The sequence below is a fragment of the Drosophila innubila genome, assembly GCF_004354385.1.
Source record: "Drosophila innubila isolate TH190305 chromosome 2R unlocalized genomic scaffold, UK_Dinn_1.0 1_C_2R, whole genome shotgun sequence".
In the NCBI taxonomy this organism is placed as follows: Eukaryota; Metazoa; Arthropoda; class Insecta; order Diptera; family Drosophilidae; genus Drosophila; species Drosophila innubila.
Genome location: NW_022995374.1, coordinates 21,093,326 through 21,114,617, shown reverse-complemented (window position 1 = coordinate 21,114,617; position 21,292 = coordinate 21,093,326). Strand labels below are relative to the sequence as shown.

The window sequence follows — 21,292 nt, the reverse complement described above, 5'->3', positions numbered from 1 at the left end:
TTTCATTTTTACTGCATAAACTTTCATGTTTTTTAATATATCTAGAGAATTTGCATGTAAAATTGATTTATATTTGCGTTAGATTTAAAAGATAAAAATTTATTAGTGTTATAAAAGACAAAGAAAAGTAAGTATTATATCAAAGTACCCAATATACCGATGGCCAATTCATAAATAAGTATATTTTATTGTATTTAACACATTAAAATATGCATATATGTATGTATATATTTCTATTATATAAAGAATATGTTCAATTTGGTTAAAATAATTTATTGATTTTGAAACATGTGTTCAAAGTCCAACATTTACTTGATTTAATTGAAAGGATAGTAAAAAAGACTTAATGTAGTAATTAATATGCTTTGCGTCATCATCTCTTGCCCAGATTTAAAATATATAAAAATTAAGGGTTTTACAGGTTCAGATCGACAGCTACATATCCACACTTTGCCCAACCGTTTCAATATGACTGATTGCCAGTTTAATGTGTTTTAAAATAATTATATCTCGATATTATAAAATTTCGGCAAAATGGCACTAAATCCTCAAGTCGTTCCGTTCCAAATGAAAAGTATACAAATTAAATCTCCTGGCACACATTTATTACGATGTGAAGAAGATATGTTATGAAGAGTACGGCGATTCAATCAGTTTTAAGTCCGTTGCTCCCGAAACGGTTGCTAAACTGTTCGCTCGCGATCTCTGCCTCTGCGTAGTGCCATCGGTGCAGTCGCTGCAACCGAGTTAAGTACAACAACAACTAATTGCTATATTGATAGTATGTATAAATGTATGTATATTTTGCGGGGGAGGAGAAGGCATCCTCAGTATTTTCTTTCAGTTTTTGCTAATACTTTTTCATCTCACGCTTCTGTCTATGTTTCCTTGTCAATGCAAACTCGAGTTGGGTTTGTAGTCAAGTCGAACCGCCTTATGCAATGGGTTTTCTAATTGTAGTTTTCTTTTGTATTTCATGACCTGTTGTTTTGCAATTTTTTCACGTGTTTAACTATGAATTAACTTATAAATTAAAAAAACAGCGCAACACACTCCCGCGACTTCCGCGCTCCGCACTCGACGAAGTTCTCGGAGCTGCTCTTACTGTGCGGTACGGACTTAGACCTGATTGATCGGCGCGTATCGGTGCACCTTTGGTTGTTTTGGTTCCTTGCTAGCCGGCTTCACGATATCCTCGGTAAGTTTCTGGTACACGAAGGAGTTCTTCGAGGCCAAGATTGCCATGCGGTATCGCTCACCCCGTTTGTGTAGAATCATAGCAACAAACTTAACGAGACCGAGAAGAATCACCACCAAGCAGGAGACTACAATTATTGTTGGCACTATATAGTTGTAGCCCTGGTAGTAGATGTGACCGCGCTGAATGAAGATCTCCTCTTCGTCGCTGTTCAACTCGTCGCTATCCGATCCAAGTTTATCTAGAAATTAATGGGATAATTATTATATGTAGATACTGTCTATATATTTATAATACACACCTAGCAAGAACTTATCATGTGTTTCCTTGGACAAATCAATTTCGTCAGCCTTAAGGCCGTCATCCTTCAATTTGGGCTTCAGTTCGGATTCAATATACTTTTTGAAAGCATTCTCAATCTTCTTCTTGTCATTCTTCTTAACAATCGTATCCTCATCACTGTCGCTATCGTCCTCGTATTGGCTGTCCTCCTCGTACTCGCTGGCATTGTCAGTGTCATCGTCCTTATCCTCGCCACCATTGTTTGAGTCCTCCTCTGAGCTGTCGAACAGCTCCGAGTCCTTATCCTTGTCTGCCTCAGCATTGGAAGATCCCTTCATTATCTTCTGCATACTGCTCAACTTGCTCTTATCCAGGACGCTCTTGTCCAGAACGCTGAGTAGTTTATTTTCATCATCATTCAGTTTCTTCTGGGTCTCCTGAATGCGCTTCTCAAGATCATATTCCTCATCGCTGAAGACGCCATGGCACACTTCTTGGGCCAACTGAGTCCAACCAAGCTGGTTCGAAATTTTAATCTGATACTCATCATTCAAGTTGGCCAGCACTGGGAATCTCTTTGATTGTACTTTGTGCAGTGAGACATAGCTGATAAAGTTCTGGAAGCCATCATCGCAGGACAGTGGATTATGGAACAGGTCCAAAGAGCGCAGAGACTTGAAGCTCTTAATGTCTTCGGGCGAAATGTATTTAATCAGATTGCCGGAAGCATTCACTCCCCGAAGTGTATCGAAGAACTTAAGGTTCTTGTCCAATCCCTTATATCTGAAGAGCGATGTCAGTTCGCAATCGTTAACATCCAAATAGCGAAGTTGCTGCAGAGGCATAAAGAGATCCATAGACAAGCTGGTAATGGGGTTACCGCCCAAATAGAGCTTTGTCAATTCGCTGTTCTCCTTAAAGACCATATCATCCAACTTGGCAATCAGATTGTTGCTCAAGTCCAAGTCAATAAGCTTGGTGAGACTGGCGAACGTGTCACGAGGCAGATTATTGATGTTGTTCCAGGCCAGTTTCAGAATGGTCAGGTGTGGCATTGTCGAGAAGGTCTTGTGTCCCAGAGCACCAACTGCGCAATTGGAAAGATCCAAGTAGTAGACGGTGAAGTAGCCGTTGTAGCTGAGGAAACCATCGGTTGGCAGCTGGCTCAATCGGGGATTATCATTCAGACGAATAACATCCAGCTCGGAGTTCTTGAAGAACAGCATACTGGACACCTGATCCAGTTCGTTCATGGACAAATCAATGTGACGCAGGTTCTTCAGTGTAAGGAAGGAATCGGGCTGAATTTTGGTAATGCCATTACCCTTAAGATTCAGATTTGTTAAGCCGGGCATCTTGTCAAACATGCTGTGATGCACATGGATAATGGAATTGAAGCTCAAATCCAGCTGCAGCAGATCCTTAACACCGAAGTGCAAGTCTCCAGTGAAACTGTTATATTTCAGATGAAGAATCGAGAGAGTCGTGCCGTTGAATATGGTAGCCGGCAGTTCTGTAAGACTATTGTAGGACAGGTCCAGCTCCTCGATATTCTTCACTGTGTCGAATATTTTCTCGGGGATCTTCTGCAAGGTGTTCAGCGACAGATTAATGTACACAATGCTGGAGAGTTGCGAAAAGGCGGTGGGACTTAACTCCATTAGATTATTGCGCGACAAGTCCAGTTCCTCAATGGTGGAAGACTGCAGAGAGATTTTTTTATGTATAAATTTGGAAATCTATTTCAATAATCCAAGCTTACCTTGAGCAAATATTGAAGGCTGGAAATGGCACTGAAGTCATTGCCAGAGATCGTGAGCATACGAAGCTTCTTGTTATGGACAAAGGTATCTGGATTAAAAACGGCCATGCCAACGTCGGACATGTTCACGGCGTAAAGCTCATCCAAGCCAACGAATGCCTCCGGGTGCATATATTCAATTGTGCAATTGGCGATCTTGATGGAGGCAACTGACTTCAGTCCCAGCTGCTTGAAGAACTTGGGTCCCAACAAAATGGGATATTTTGGACCGACATTAGTGACCACCAGATCGGTGATATCCAAGCCGAACTTCTGTGTGCCAGGGTCCAGTCTGAAAATCAAGAAAATTCCAATTTCAATCCATAGCACTAAATTGTCAATATAAATCCACAAACCTGCTGCAAGTTGCCACCAGGTAGCTGTTGATGTTACGACTACAAGTGCAGTATCTGGGACACGGCTCATTTTCGCTAAACACGACCTCCTCCTCATCCAACATCTTGTCCGCCTCGTCGTCGTCATCGGAGCTACAAATGTAACGTTAATTATAACATTTTTAACTCCCATCTGATTTGATTCCTCACAAACGATTTGGTTATTTGACATACATTAAATTCTATTCAATAAATTTATTGTTATCATAAACATCTTTTTGTTAAGGTTTTCCTTTAAATGCTCATCTGTTTCGCAAATTACATAGAGACAAACTTATCTATTATGCAATTATCTGACATTGTACACAATCGTACAAACTGAAAACAGACATCAGGGACAAGTCTTATCAACAGCCCCAATGCTACAAGAATTGTTTGCTTTGAGATAGAGAGACAGATCTTTTTCTTAATTTAATAACTCAGATCGTTACCGAGATCGTGATGAAAAATATATATATAGAATATATAAATAGAGTAATAGAGTAATTTTCGGGGATGCGATTATCGAGTCCCTCAACTAAATGATTTGATTAAATTGACTTCCAAAATAAAAAATCAACAACTCATTGGGGATTATTCATCGTAGTTAATTTGTAGAATTGAGTTTGATCGTTAAATTTTTGATGAACGACCGTAATAAATAACCTGCAGAATTGCCAAAGTTTGAATAAAGCATGAAAATGATACAAGGAAAATAATATTTGTATAAAAAAACGCGTGTTTTTATGATTACAATTGCGTTTTCGAATTTAAAAAAATTTTTTTTTTAGAAAACTCGATATTTTTAACTTGATCTACTATTTTCCGATATACCGACAACTCGATACTTTTTTTTTTTTTTTGGCGATTTTCTATTTTGTTATAAAACTCGATCTAAAATTTGGATTTACATCACTAGTAAGTGTTGTTTTTCCATGAAACTTACTCGTCTTCGTCGTCGTCGTCATCATCGTCATCACTGTATTCCTCATAGTCGCTATCAATGTCATTTTCCTTAGTGTCGGCCTTGGTATCCTTGCCAGTCTTAGCCTGTAATTGAATTTGAGTGATTTTGGGATTCTATTGCCTCGGATCAGGAGTACCTACCTTTGGCTTGACAGAAGTGCTCTCCTCAATGGGATGCAACTTGGGGGTGGTTGTCTTGGTGGTTTTGTTCTTTTTGGAACGCGCTGTGGTCGTTTCCTTTACATCATTATCAAAGTCAGAATCATCTTCATCGGAACTATCGTAGTTATCCACATCATAATCATAATTGTCATCGTACTCATAATTATCCTCGGTACTATTCTTGCTGCTTGTGGCATTCTCCACATTCACGCGATGGGGCAGCATTTTGTTGAATCGAGGATCCTCAGCCAAGGCAACACTGTGTTTGGCTGCCTCTTTCAGGTCCTCCAGAGTCTCATCACTGACCTTCTTAGCGCTTGAGACATTCGTTTTGTTTGACTTGGCATTTTTAACGTCAAACAGCTCGTCTGAATTCAGTTCATTGCTCAAGACATCATCTTTCAATAGTTTAGATGCAGCAGCTGGCTGCAGGGCGCTGGATTGGCTCAGATGGAGTCCAACCAGGGAGATGACCAGCAGCAACACCAGTCTTAGCTGGCGACCCATTCTTATCGATCGTATGCTGAAACGAAAAGAATAAACACTTAGATAAGCCGAATGTAGGATTATGTTTACAAATCGAGATCACCTTTTTACCAAAATATGAAAAAAATTATAGAAAAACTCTGCGACTTCCAGGTTAAATACTTATGAAACTATTCATTTCGATACCAAGAATACAATTTCAGGCATTTCGAAAGTTTATCTTATCTCATAGCACACACGAGATAAGGGAAATTACGTTTATTTAATCAGTCATAACGAACAACTCTTGCTCATACCTATTTGGAACTTCAGTGTTAAATGGATCCGGTTGGAAGTATTGAAATATATCTCTTTAATTTCAGCACTTGACTAATGGATAGCTACTTATTCATATATTGATATACTCATATTATAGATATATGTTATATACTTGTTACTTGGTAAGTTTAACTGTTGATGCGCGCAATTAGCGCCTCTTGATGCGAAAGAGTTGACATCACTGAATTTAAATGAGAATGTTAATCTCATTGGCACATAAGCTACAATCCTGATAGACCCATGGGGATTTTCGCTCAGTGCCATCTTTTTTACTAGTATTTTCATATGTTTGCTTATCAACAGTTTCGGGTTGTTTTTGTGTTAATTTGTTAGTCAGAATTCGGCAAAAGTTAACAAACAATCAATTACTTTCTTTTCACTGTGATGTTGCAAGTGCAAACTAGTTAGTGTTCGAGGCATACACTGAAAAAAAAAGGTTTCTTAAATCATTCTTAAAAGAATTCTTACTTTAAAAACAAAAATCTAAACTCTTAACATTTTTTTTATTAGTGTAAGTACGCCAGGTACTTCCCCTTTTTAGTGAGATATTTATCGACAATGCTAATCTAAGTTAAGGTAGAACGAAGTCAACGAAATCGTAAAAAACCACAATTTGCACCAGTTTTAAACTGGAATTTTAAAAAAGTCCATCGACTCTTTATACCCGGTACTCAGAGCTTAAAGGGTATGATAAGCTTTTGCAAAAGAAGAAAAAGCACATTTGTAATTTATCAAGAACAGAATCAATATTTATATACTATCATTACCTATCAATATTTATATTATTGTACATTTTTTACAACAACTTCATTTATTTATAAGTCGCTTTGTTATTATATACTTTCATTGTATTATTGCAATTAATCAACAATTTGTAGTACTTGATCAACAATATCGGAAGAGAGTGCATAAATCAATCGTTTTGTTTGTTAAATAGTCGCGAGGTTAGACACTATTTATTTTTCCTGTTTTCGCCATTTACCTAATCTTAACGAAGTGATACTAAGTTGTATACTTGAAATTGTTTTAATGGGTCTCAGACTGATTTATTTAGGTCCTCAGTTTTCAAAGACTATTAAAGTTTATTGAAAAAACTGAACTGAACTGAGCCCAAAAAAAGTTTGTTTTCTCGAGTCTCCTTTGACAAAAGGGCGCCTAGCACGTAGACGACAGCCATAAACAAATGAATAAATAAATATAAATAAATATTATTTCAAATGACGTACAAAGCAATTCCGATACCAATACCAATACCAATACGAATACGAATACCAGACCCAGTTGAGATCGTGTTTTTTTCTCTCTTTGCGTGCAATTTGATTCTAATTCCCTATGGAAATTGTCTCGTTGTTGTTTTCGGACAAAGCTAAATAATACAAAATAAAACAAAACGGAAAACAAAAGTAGACAATATTTTGATGTAGTGAACAATGCGCTTTTAAGTTATGTATATATTTTGTATTTTGTTCAGTGGGGCAATCGTTTTTCTGGCTGGAATTATACGCAAATGGAAATGCGCAGTTAGATTGCTTGCGGCGCCCTCAGTGACAAAATGGCATTTATCTATAATGCATGGCCATATCGGGTGATAATGCACATACATATCTAACATACATACATACATACGTAAAAGCGAGTCGTTTAATTAGAGGTAGACGTTTAGATACTTTCAGTCGTAGATGTAGATACTTATCGTGTATCCATGAGATCGCTTTTGGTCTTGCCCAGTTTGTCTGCCACAATTTTCGTGGGTGTCAACTCGAATGCATGCAACGCCCGAACGGCTATGACTTTCAGTCTCACACACACACACACACACACATAGCATAATGAATGTGAAGTCACAGATACAGATACAAAGCTGAGATGTTCCCCCCTCACAGCGCCTTCTTTGCCATTGGAGTCGCGCTCTTTGGCAGTGTCGAGGGAAAACTGCGCTTTGGACCCGGCATTAAACGTGTTTAGGTTTTTGGGTCTTAGCCGATCTTATTGCCAGCATTTCGTCGAGTCACGAAGCTCGCTTTGAACTCCATTCGGCTGGCTCTTCGACAGAGTCCAACTGCGTCGCATTGTCGCCAACTTGAAGCTTGCCAGCTTGCTTTCAGTGGAGGAGCTGGACGTCGACGTCAACACGATACCATAATTAATTCCATTTGCTATTGCTATTGCCATTGCTGTTAGCTATTGCAGTGCTTTGATGTCGATGTTGCCGTGTTCAAGTTTAGAAAATAATAAAACCGGTACCGCCACTGGCCATACTTGAACGTGTATGCAAATCAGTATTCAGTCGGAAATCATGAGTCAAGCAATTCATCATGTGTATCTTTTTGTGTACGATTGAATGTATCTACATTGGCACACGCTACATCTGCAATATCTGTCAACCTTATAGCAAAAACAAAGTCAGCTGTCTGAAGGCCTCCCCTTTTCACCTTTTCCATTCGATCATCTGTCTCAATGTGCTCCCCACAACGGATTTGTTTACTTTCGAGTTAAATGGTTAGATGATATGAATAAATAAATTCAAGTGGATTTTTGTGTTTTGCATTTAATTAGCTCACGCTCACAAACATTCCTAACGTTCAGACGGTTAATATTTATAGACAAACACTCTCCAGGGCCACAAGTCAACAGATCGTTAACGAGTTCAGAACAATAACGTTTTCTTATAAGCATGATCACAGCTTCATAATACAATATTTTCTCGGCATAAACATTTTTAAATTAATTAAAAATGTTAGTGGTTTTCATGTTAATATATATAAGTATTCATATGATTCACAAATCAACTCAAACCAGTTCAAAATACTCTTAATGTTTAGTATTCCTAATGCTAAATAAATATTATCTTTATGGAAATGAATTTTTTTTATAATTGATTGAAAATGCTTGTGTGTATGATTCTTAAATTAATTGAAACCAGTTGAAAACAGTCTTAATATTCAATATCTTGCATTGAATATGGTATTAATAATTAATTTATATAGTTAATAATTTATGAGCTATAAAATATTTACTTCTTTGCTTAGCTGGGTGCGCCTTACTTCTGTAATGATTTACGCTAAGAACTTTAGGAGTCTCGGAAAAAAACGGAATTTTTCTGTGAATTACTGTTAACTTCAAAAAGTGTCGAGTGTCAGAAAATTGTAGACAAAACAACGTTTTGTTCGTGGTAGGCGGAAGAATCAAATATAACAAAAAAAACCTCTAAACGAGGTAAAAGTCTAGTGACGAAAGCAATTTCTAGACCCAAAATTTCTGATATCCAATTTTGTGACGAACAAAATTCAGTTTAATCTAAAAATTTTTAATAAAAATATAAATTAATATAAAAAAGCGAAAATTGGCATTGTGCACTGTGAGTAAAAAGGGTGATCTTCTTTGTACATAAAAATAACTTTTTGCGCAGTGCCGAATGCCAATTTTCGTTTTTTTATATTAATTTATATTTTATTAAAAATTTTAGATTAAACTGAATTTTGTTCGTCACAAAATTGATATCAGAAATTTTGGTCTAGAAATTGCTCGTCACTAGACTTTACCTCGTTTAGAGGTTTTGTGGATATCAGAAATTTTGCAATTGCTTTTGCTCTTGACATTGTAACTTTATCATTAATGGAGGCAAATAGTAAAATATAAAAATTTAGTTGTTGAACGTATTTCATATTTCAAAAAATTTTTTTCCTTAATTATAAAGAAAAACTAGGGGGCCCCGCCCCCTGCTCGCATTGCTCGCGTTGCTACAGCCGAGCATACTCTACTGTCGGAGACCTCGTACTTACTATGAAAAAAAAAGTTTTTCATACTAAGACTTGGATTTCACCCGATCGGTCCTATGACAGCTATATGATATAGTGGTTCCGATTAGAACCAACTTTGTTCAGGATATATAAGTCTTAAATAAATGCATATTCTATTAGTTTGGTTACGATATCTAGTAAAACAAAAAAGTTTTTCATACTAAGACTTAATATTGGACCGATCGGTCCTATGACAGCTATATGATATAGTGGTCTGATTTAAACCAACTTTTGTCAGGATATATAAAACCAAGTTAAATGCATATTGTATCAGTTTGGTTGAGATATCTCATAAAATCAAAAAGTTTTTCGTACTAAAACGTGATTTCGACCAATAGAAACATGTATTTATTTACTTAACAGATAATATCTTCCAAACCCCTCATCCAAAATTTATGTTTCATATACCAAAAAACGCGAAATTGTACGTACAACATTTAGCAGAAATCGTTAGAGCCGTTTTGTCAGAATTCGCCAAAATGTAAGCTAAAAAACTTTATTTCACCTGTAAAATGTTACCTGAGTGCTTTAGAACTTGAACCTGTTTCTACGTCCGACTGCGTGTTGTGAAAAATATTTCATGAATAAAATTCCTTGCTCATTCGTCGCGTATTTTGATAAGCTTACAGCTCCGAGCTCTGCACCGATGTCGGTTCCTAAGACCACAGTCAAGACTTCAGTCCTAAGTCAGCCTTGATGACGATGGTCCAAGGCAGCGCCGGCTTTATCGACGTTGCGCTTGGAGGCTTTTTGGCATTTATCACCAGCACTTTACCCCTCACTTAACCCATTCCCAGCTGAGGTCCCAATTTCAATTTCAGCTCCAACCCAAGCTATAACTCCAGCTACAGCAGAGTGTTGTGCGTGTTTTCTTAATGGTTTTCTGCCTAATGTCTGGACGCTGTTGTGGGTCCCAAAGGGCTACAATTGTTTTGAATTATATGCCCACACTTGGCTGCCCCTTCAGACTCTGAATTTTGACTGGAAAGTTATCAAGCCGCAGAATCTACACTCAATAGGGAATATGTAATAGTTTTTAGCATTTTCTGCATTTATTAAAATGCTCAATTCTCAATCAGTACAGATGTTTAATATTCGCCGAAAAATTAAGTATAAAAATTAATGACACCACAATTCGATAAGAGCAACCCATAAAAATACTTATTCTCGATCAAATATACGGGTCAAAATTCTTTTCGATAAGTAAAACCAATGCTCGAAAGTAATTAATGAATAAATTATAAGGAAACGAAAGTTATACAATGTTTTCTCAATATTAAGCTTTATCTAGCTTAAGATAATAAATATTTAAAGAATAATGTGCTTAACTGCCTCAGTAATTAAATATTTCAACCCAGTTATGTTTATTTTGTTCTAAGAAAATCAGTTTTCTAAGAAAAGTATTTGTTTATTTCCATTCAAGTTAAGCGCACTTTGAACTGTTATTTTTAGGAATATATGGTGTTTAAAAAATAAGTGAATATTTAATAATTGTTGTCAATGATCTCAATATGAATATTGAAAAAATACGATTTGATCGACTGTCATTTTATAACTTACTAAAGGGCTCCGCCTCCTGCTCGCTTCGCTCGCCAATACGCGGCTCGTTAGTTATTATATATATTATGAATTGATAAATATTAAATAATTTGTAGAGCAGTTCTATGACAGCTGTATGATATAGTGGTCTGATTTAAACCAACTTTTGTCAGGATATATAAAACCAAGTTAAATGCATATTGTATCAGTTTGGTTGAGATATCTCATAAAACCAAAAAGTTTTTCGTACTAAAACGTGATTTCGACCGATAGAAAAATGTATTTATTCACTTAACAGGTAATATCTTCCGAACCCCTCAACCAAAATTTATGTTTCATATACCAAAAAACGCGAAATTGTACGTTTTACAACATATTAAAATTTAACAGAAATCGTTAGAGCCGTTTTATCAGAAATCGCCAAAATGTAAGCTAAAAAACTTTATTTCACCTGTAAAATGTTACCTGAGTACTTTAGAAAAAAAAGTTTAAGGTACGCCTAAAAGCCCTCAAACACACCTTTCTAATGATATGTAGAACATATCTGTAGCTTCTATGGTTTGGAAACTGTTAAGGTTTTAATTTTAGCGGGATTTAGCGTTTTCCCGCCAAACTAGCGGGAAATTGAAAAAGTCGTAGAACAAACATTTCTAGATTTTCGAAAAGGAATCAATCCCCATCATTACATTTAAGCTTCTTTAGCGCTTTGATGCAAACAGACAAACAGACAAATAGACAAACAAACTGACTTTTCATTTCATTTTGAGAAGTCCACTAAAATTTTCAAATTTATTTATCTTTTGAACCAGTTATCGGATTTGGGTGATTGAGGTATCAATCGACGCGTATTTTTAAGTAAAATTTTTAAAAAATAAAAAATTTTATCAAAAAACCCCAACAGCCCCATTAGCTACAATCATTTACATTTTTCCCCTCCCACTTACATCCCCGTATCTCATGACCCAGGCTGGTTTGAAAAAGTTTGAGTATGCCATTTTGTAAGTTAAGACTAAACCTTTCGATCAATATATAACTCGAGCTGATCGGACAGTCGTAGAAAATTTTCCAACTTAGCTGTATATATAGTTAGTCGCCTTTCGCACCCTTCGTGCTGCTTTCGTCACTAACGCGAACTGCCGTCCGCAGTGATAGTTCGATGAGTTCGAATTTAGTTATTTATTTGATCAAATGATACTCAGTCTAGGCGTCAGCTTGGGTTTGTCAACAGACCGCAGTCTGATGGTCGCATTGACCGATACACAATTCCCATGTGGCTTTGGAAGGGTACCCGCATTCGGGTATATCCCCCGCACCAACAACTCGAGTTTCATGTTACAAGCAACAACAACAACAACGGCGACGGCAACGGAGACAATAACAAAATGTCATCTGGTGACTGCATGTGGAGCAGCAGCTGGTGACTGCCCCATGAAAGTTATCACAATAATTTGGGCGCAGTCGGTTGTCAAATCAAAATTGGGTGCGGCATGTTCCCCAAACAATGTTGTGATCGATTTAATAATGGCATCGACAACAGTTATCTAAATATTCCGCTGCATACGGCAACTCTCTACCGATCTCTATCACAAGGTCTCTTCAGTTCACTTGGTAAGAATAGTCCTTGGTAGTTCAGGTAACATAGGTAGTTTCGCCTTGACTTTGGCTTAAGATTTCAAATTTCAAATTTTAAATGTTGGCATATGAACTCACAAGTTCATACGAAAAACCCGCACACACACAGACACGCACAGTTGTATCAGTGTGTAGGTGTTGTTGAGTTTCGATTGAGTTGTCTTGGTAAAAATAGCCAGGTCGACGTAAGTATTCGATTTAAAACAGGAAGTGAAATGAGAAACGAGTCACCTTTCAGCATGTTGTCGAATAATCGAAAGCAGGTAGAAGAATTGGCCACAAACAGAATGTTCCCTTGATGATTGAAAAACTGCAACGGAAGTGCTTCCGCACTGCAAGATACATATGTATCTCAGGGATGCAATCGAGCAAAAATTTAATGACAGTATATAGAACAGCGTTTCAACGCGTTTAGATATCAGCTTTTCAGGTTTTTACCGCACCTTGATCACGACTTAATCTCGTTTATTGACAGTTCATTAGCAGCCCCAGACAGCGTGATATATTTTATAATCCGATATTAAGCTGAGAGACTCATTGCCACAAACAGTGTGTATCGCATGTAAGTCAAACAAATTCATCTCACAGATCTGAAATATATATAATATATATATAGTAGTCTGTGCTCATCTTCCGACTACAAGTCATAATTTCTGCAACGTTAACTTTTAAGTTGTTTGCGAGTTGCAGGAGCGTAAAACGGCAACAGACTTTTTGTACAATGGAAAAATTGCTCAAGGCGTGCACATAAAAAATGCCGACATTTGACCACACACATAAGCTCTTACACACAAACACACACACACGCACACCACACACTGAGAGACTGGCACACACAAAAAGGGGGAAACTGCCGAGACAACAACAAGAAAGCGGCTTAAAGAGATGGCCAGACTGGTTTTTGGCTGGAAATTGCGACTCGAAGCGTTAACAGTGACCGCAGTAGTCGAAGCCAACTCTCGAGCAGCTGTCGCTGTCGCTGTCGCAACGAAAACATCACAGACCTCCAGAGCCCAAAGCCAAGAAACCGAACCAAACCCAGAGTCCGAGTCTGAGTCCGAGTCTGAGTTTGAGCCAAGTCAAGATGATATTGTTGAGTTTGAAAATTCTTGGTAAAACAATTTCAATTTACTTTGCAAAGACGAAACTACCTAAAAAAGGCATTTCAGTCATTGTAAAAGCTAAACTTAAGTGTCCGAAGCGTTCCTTATGTATTTACTTTGGCAACACACAACTATGGAGACATTTCTATTTGCTGCTCATCATAATGATGTTGTTGTTGATGATAATGATGGTTAGCAGTCATGTGCTGAATTATTAAAGTGCCATAAAAATGCTACTCCGAAATCGGATTTCTGTGAAAGAGTCCGAGTGTATAATTTTATCCATACTGCAAAGATCTCAATGTGCTAATGAAGAAAATAATTGGATAATAACACATGCTTGATTTCAGGTTGATAATTACAATAGTAAACTTATTTTGAATGTGTTGAATATAATACTTAATATTCAATGACGAAATGTATTCCATTATGTTTATTCCAACCAAAAAAATAAATTGATTCAATGCAGGTCACTTGATAGTTCTTAAAGAATAGCTAATGCTCGTAATAGTAATATGTAATGAATTGAAATATATATTTATTTTCATGTTTATTCGAATGGTGAAAGATCACGTCACTCTCGTGTTTAAAGCTGTTAAACATTTCCGAAATATTTCTAGCATTGTGAAACGAATAAATATGCGTAGGAATTTAAGTTGTTTTTCAAGCTGATGAAATATGTATGGGGTCTTTGTTTGGATCTGTAAGACATGAGGATTGCATTCTCCTAGCTCCATTGTTTTTGCTGACAAATCATAACCAATGTGAGTACATTGTGAGGTATATAAGAACATACTTATACATACTCCATTTGTTTATAAACCCAACACTGTCAACTGGCAGCTGTCAACAGAAGGGGTCTTTGCTTATCGTTGAATGATCCCGGTCTGGAAGTCGTGGCCTGCTGGACTATAGATGGTTGCTTGATGTCTGTCGACACATGTGATTAATTGAGCTTAAAACTTTGATTGCCCAGCATTTTCTGCCACAATATTTCTGCTGATAAAGTGCATTATATTCTGTTATCGGAGCTGAGAAAGGAGCGAACAGGTTTTTCCATTCCCCTGGATAACTCAGGTGTTTTTTGTTTTTGTTTTTTAATTTTATATTTTTGGTTTTGGGTAGTTACCAGAAAGTGATTACAATATTGTTAATTGATTTCGTCTGTTTGGGTAAAACATTTCGAAAGCTTAATGCACAATTTATGTTCATTACTTTTGGACAGCAGTGTAATTCCCGATTCCAATTTGGATCGATATTTCCATATAAAGTAAATACGAATGATTGGGCTTTGTTTTAATTATAGCAATATGCATATATAGTTATAAGTATATGCACATTGCTTATTGACAGGAAACAAGGCATAAATTGAGGTACAAAACCGGCTTCAGTTCCTTAAGGCGATCGGTTCATTAGCGTGTACTTGAAGAACTTGGCATTCAGTAGGGTTTTGCCCCCCTCCAGGTGGTGTATGCCACATAAGGAGTACACTCTTCACGTTTTCCACGCTGTCACACTGTGTTGAACTATGCATATTAAAATAGTTATTATTGTTTGCCTAGAAACTAGATTTTTCATCACCGCAGTGTGAATTTCTTGGTTGAGCTTTGACACCTGAGTTTCTGGTTTCCACAGGCATCGTCATTGTTGCCTAGTGCCTTTGTATCGGGGTTTCTGAAGGGGTTTACTATGTAGTACCAGGTATATCATTCAATGCCTGAGTGGCCTGTCAGCACGTAGGAGGTTTCATAAGATTGCAGATTGCAGGGGCTTTAACGGAGTTCATGAAACTGTCAACGTGCTAATACATTGCACTGAATATTTATTGACGCCATTGACAATTTATACATATATGTATATCTTTAATTTTATTCCAATTGACTGACATTAAGTTTGCTGTCAAATTGCTGCCATTATCAGCGAGTCTTTGTTGAAATTTAAATTTTTTTCCTTTATTTCAAACAAAACCCTAAGGCGTGTAAACTCTACATGGACCCTGCCCTTCGATTGTTGTTGTTGGTTTGTTTGGTTACCATATTAGCATTGGCATGCTGCGAAGTTGAATGCCGAACAAGAGTCTGCAATTCGACGATCTCTGAATTAATGAAGTGCAGAAATGGAATCTTAAATGTCATTTTGTAGCTGCAAGCGCAGGCGTACACCACAGGCCATAATCAGAGTCAGAGACAGAACCAGGCCCAAAGCCAAAGCCAACACTGTCTGCTGGCCACGTCCACATTCCTCATTCCAGCCACGCCGCACGTACCAGTTGCCGGTTCCAAATTGGACAAATCGACAGACGGCTAGCGGTGCACGTAACGTAACGTAACTCTCTCCCCTGCCCTCTCCCCATTGTTCATCCCCCTCTTCATACGCCTCTGACTCATTTCGGGCTTAAGGCAACGATGCTGAAGGCAATTCTCCGCGTCTGACGCAAATCAAATTCACTTCATTTCATTAGCCACAAACACACAACCACACAACCACAACCATATGCCGAGCCAAGCTCTGTTATGGTCATAAGAGCATTTCAGCCAAGAGCTTGTCATTGACTTAATACGTTATTTATGATTGCATGTGGGGACACAGACCTCAAACCATATCTATTAGTTCGGGCATTTGTCATGATCTGCGCTGAGAAAGTATTAACATAGATCTTCCATTTCGAATTGGAAATTTTAAAAACAGCTAATTTTTAATGCACGAGACCTCCCAACAATTTTCATCAAACCTCCAAGGTTCGTTGGTTTAATTTTATAAATCATTCTCTATTGGTTTCCATTTTACCTAGAAATTTTTATTACAAATAAATATTGTTTCTTATAATTATATATAACTTGTTATAGAATCTTATTCATTATTATTTTTCCAATGTTTCAAAAGCATTTATTTTATTATAAAACTTTTAAAACTTAAAGTAAAAGCACAAATATCTAAAAATTGTCAAGATTGTTAGGCTGGTTCAGCATACAATGCACGTCATAAAAATAGGTTAACAAAATGCACAAGTTTTTTACTATTCAACTTATATAGAAATGCCCTGAACCTATTCAAGTGACGTGCATTGTATTTGACTCATTGTTAAGTCGCTTACATATCGATATTCAGACAATAAAGTTGGTAGTTTCCGGAATTTATGGTTCAGGTTAAGCTAAATAGAAATAGATACGATATTTATTTACACAGTGAAAGTTTAAATTTTAAAGTCGTTGCAGTTCAAATTCAATTATGCTGCACTCACTTATGGGTATGTTAACAAATGCCTTGGCAATGCAACTGCAACTGCCACAGCACACACGTCATGCATGGTGCATGCAATATGAATTCTTGTTTGTCACTTGCCTTGATCGGATTGAGGTGGAGAATGGTGTTTCAATTTGGCGCCAAGTCCAAGTGTGGACCATCTGACAGATTTGGTTTCGTCTGTTGCCAAAAGTGATTAATGATCTGAGTTCGTCTATTTATTTATCGGTCGCTCTCACAGTCAGGCTTGATTGATTAAACTCAGGGTTAAGGTAAATGTCACAGAAACATAGTTTACATACGTATATCTCGTTCATAGCTACTCATCTAGACCGTATTGTGGCTTTGAAATTTCACGGCTAATTAAACATACGTTAATCGAAAAAATCGTATACGACATAAAGAAAAATATATATATGTGTATATTGGTGAAGTGCATTCGACTTTGACTCACTCTCTGAACTCTTAACTCACACTCTGAAACTCTTTGGGCTTTTAATAAGAGTAAGTTTTCGAGCTTATCGACTTTATGACATCATTTTTAAAGCACTCAAAAATTACTCCGAGTACGTACTCAGCTATTTAAAGAATCGCTTATTTGGCATGACAGTCATGCGCCGATTTTCTAACTAGGCAATAGCGGCAATAAACAAATGAGTACGCTGACCAACTCGAAGACCCTGCGAAAGTTTCTAAGCTAGACGATAAGAGTATAAAATAACTCCAAAATGCAAAGGAATTGCTTAAATCAATATGGAAATAAATAATTTAAGATCTTACCCATTCAAGCCAGATGTGGAGCAAACAAACTAATGAAGAGGTTTTATATATTCGTGATCTGCATTGAAAGATGTTCTTAAAGTATAATAGCTATTGTACCTGCTTGTACAGGGTATTTTTGGCATTACACATACGCCGCATGTGCCGACACTTAAGTTTCTGTGTTGTGAATGCAAAAACAACTATTCGAGTTTGCCTACACACAATGTGTAATTGGTGTTGTTGTTTTTGGTTGTTTTTTTTTTGTTGTCGTTTTTATTGCTGTTGTTTGTTGTTATTGCTGGCAGCTCGTTGAACAACATTTAGTTTTTGCCAAATGTTTGTCTGGCACTTTGACGAATTCGTTAAGCTGCTCATAAAGTTTAAGCACAGTGTTCATAATTTACTCTCCCCCTCCCAAAAAAAAAAAAAAAAAAAAACGGAGTTCAACAAGCTTCAGTTCGACTTGCACTTGGACTGTGGCAACTAAGTATAATGTTTGCTGTTAACAACTCCCTGAGCTGTTGACACAAGTACAGCATAGGCATCTAGTCAATTACCGCTGTAATCGTGGACCATGAGACCCAGCCGACTTGAAGTGGAAGTCGGAGAGCCGAGCGCTATGACCTCATTAGCTCGGCACACGAAAAGCCAATCGGAGATGGAGTCGTTGGAGTCGGAGTGGGTTTTTACTACTCGTATACTCGCTTATGTTTGCGCCGTCTTTTTTATCTGCGGGCCGGCTTATGGTAACATGTCCAGATTAGATAATGTCGCCTATAGGCCTGGCGACAGTGGCATGATGGAAAGGTCTCTGCCTTGATGAATTTTCAACTGATCATAAGCCTATTAAAATTAAGTTAGAGTAGCAACAATGTTTGTAGTCAGAGTTGTCGCATTTTGCGAGGACTTTCGGTCCGGAGTCCGGACTAATTGACTTGTATACGAATCAATTTGCATACAGAAATCAACTCGTAGCTTTCATGGAATTGCAACACACCTATTTTCAGTCTGCCTAACGTAATTTTGTCGCACCTCGAAACTGTCCAAACTACTAATACATGCACATTAATCCCCATACACATAAATTCATATCTCTTGATGGGGCAAATGTCCCATTATTTTACGAGCATGTACATTTCTGTACGATCACGCATGTATGTACGTATGTATCGTAGTTTTTTGTTATATTACACTCAGCTATGAAATTGATAAAAAATTCTAACCGCGAGTATGAATTCCAATAAATACAGAAATATATAAACACAACTTGTTTTGAATTATTTATGTACATTTATTGAATTTGTTTTCAATGGATGTAGGAAGGAGCTATTATCCGAAATGTGACAAATTTTAACAAACATTTTGCGAAAACAAGAGGAATGCATTAATTATTAAGTGCACAGCTGCAGTTTGTCGTTTTCTGGTGAATGTCAGCGAAATGTTAAAGTCTATATTGAATCGGGTTCAGGTTGACGGGCGTTACGATTGTACTCGTCTCCGCATTGCCTCTGCCACCTCTGGGTGCCTTTGGCGATTCGAGTTGGGTTTCATATATAAGTATATGAAGGTGACTTCTTTTCGAATGCATTACCGGTTTTTCATCCCCTTCCCTCTGCTCAGCCGCAACCGCTGAGCGTCGTCAATTCGCTGCTCATCGGTTTCAAACCCCTTGCCCACAAACTTGCAGTAACCCGGCTGAACGAGAGTCTCTGCATCGCATTTTAAAGGAAAGAGCAATGGAGTATGTGTACATGTACAGAGAGAGAAAGAGACACAGACACACACATTACTCCTCATACACGTACCAGCACTCACACACAGGTGTAATCTTATCTACCTTTACATACCCTTGCGGCGGGTAAAACAGCTTTGACATGAACCAGACAAAAGCTGTCTATGAAGAGTCGACTTATCGAACTGAGTCAGCTTTTTATTGTTAAATGAGAGTCTGTTTTCCTCGTTCATAAACTGAATTCAAGGATAAATCATCTGTCCATTTTCTTTTACTATTCCCATCTCTGTTCTAAACTATTTAAAATGGTAACAGTATGATCAATTTGTAGTATTCTGTTAAAAATTTCCTTTTAATAAAGTTTTGAATTTAAAGTGGGAAGAGCCTGATCAATTCGTAGTATCTTAGGGAGATTATTATTGTGAATATAAAGCGCGTTTTATTACGCAGCCTGTAACCGTTGTTTGTCTATCTGTCCTACTGTTTGTCAATTCTTCTCCCCGGTTCCCGCACTCTTTATATTTGCACATTTATCCAGTCAGATCGGAGACAGATCCGAAATGCGAGTGTTGGCTGCAGTTTGAGCTACATCTAAAAGGCCTTAAGGTGTGTAAGTGTGTACACATAGATACACATGTGTTGTGTGTGCAAAAGATAACTTTGAAGTTAAAGTTGGGCTGTATTTTATGCTCGGACTGGTCTGTATGTTGATAATACTGTGAAATTGCTGGTGAAGAGAACTGGGCCAGCACTGGCGCAGTACTGAAACAGCAAATGTTAAGATAATGCCGACTTAAGTTGAAAATTTATATGTCACCAATACAAATACTCGCACACACACACACATTGCAGCTGTTGACTGTGCCTTAGATATGGCACAGCAAAGGTAAGAGAAGCCACAGGTAGGTAGACGACAAACGACTGAACGCATACACACACACAAACACACCAGCATATGCGACAGTGGCTTGGAAAGCACGTGCGCTAGAGCGAACACACACTAGAAGCATGATCTCTGACCGATGACTGTTACTGTCACACTCACTCTTTTGAAGTTTACTTGTAAATGACGAAATCTCATCCCTCAATTTTCATTCAAATTCAATGTCTGGTTTGAGCCAGAAACTGCACTTGCCACCAATTTTGCATCTCTATCGCAGGAGCTGGGTATATACCTAAAGATACACTTACCGTGCGTTTGTAGGCAGCGGAAAATGCGTAGCTCTCGATTGAAGCGAAGTAATCCAAAATTTGAAATGATCGCTAAAATAAACACAAAACGAAAACAAACACAAACTTAAGCAAAAGGTTTTATCTTGCACTGCACATACGTATGTGCATATATTTATATTTTGTGTAAGCAATATTTGCTCGATATTTTTAATTAAATTTATATTTTGTCACGTTTTTAAAAACTTAAGTAAGTATTTTATATTAACTGATAAAATTACTCAAACGAATCCGTTACCGATATCTCGTTTACGGCAGAAGTAACCGCTTCTCTCGGAACGAAATCGTTTTAACACCTGTTGAAGTTCAAACACGACTGATCGCTTTGAAAATTCAAAAGAAGAAAGAAAATACACACTAGACGTTGCCACCTGGCTGCAGAAATATACGTTAATTGGAGCGTCTGGCAGCGTTGAAATATGATCTGTACCATTTTTCATTTCAGTACCTTTTCCAAAAATTATCATTTTTTTTTTTTTCATAATTTTGCAACTAGATTAAGAAAATACCTTCATTTTACTTTTAAATTAAGTGCGCCGTCGCAACGATAAAATAGAGTTATTTTTACGATAATCATAACATTTTGCTTAACGCGTTTAGTGCACTCATTAATTATGGACTTATTTAATATACGAATAAATCGAAGTTCAAATGAAGCTTTGTC

The 21,292-nt window shown here is 37.3% G+C and overlaps 1 protein-coding gene across 1 annotated transcript; it reads right to left on the bottom strand.

Moving 5' to 3' along the window:
* Window positions 1–78: 78 nt before the first annotated feature.
* LOC117784208 lies at window positions 79–20,959 on the bottom strand. The gene is made up of 8 exons (XM_034621875.1): window positions 20,867–20,959; window positions 20,590–20,661; window positions 4,763–5,306; window positions 4,602–4,705; window positions 3,638–3,769; window positions 3,243–3,573; window positions 1,500–3,183; window positions 79–1,439 (listed from the first exon to the last, which is right to left on the bottom strand). Exons 3-8 carry the CDS (start codon window positions 5,288–5,290, stop codon window positions 1,120–1,122), a joined length of 3,099 nt encoding a protein of 1,032 aa, XP_034477766.1. The 5' UTR covers window positions 5,291–5,306; window positions 20,590–20,661; window positions 20,867–20,959; the 3' UTR covers window positions 79–1,119.
* Window positions 20,960–21,292: the final 333 nt, after the last annotated feature.

Coding starts and splice junctions, on each gene's coding strand:
- LOC117784208 (XM_034621875.1), bottom strand. CDS start 5,290: ATGGGTCGCCAGCTAAGACTGGTGTTGCTGCTGGTCATCTCCCTGGTT. Junction 4,706..4,762: donor GCACTTCTGTCAAGCCAAAG/GTAGGTACTCCT, acceptor ATTCAATTACAG/GCTAAGACTGGCAAGGATAC. Junction 3,184..3,242: donor GCCTTCAATATTTGCTCAAG/GTAAGCTTGGAT, acceptor ATCTCTCTGCAG/TCTTCCACCATTGAGGAACT.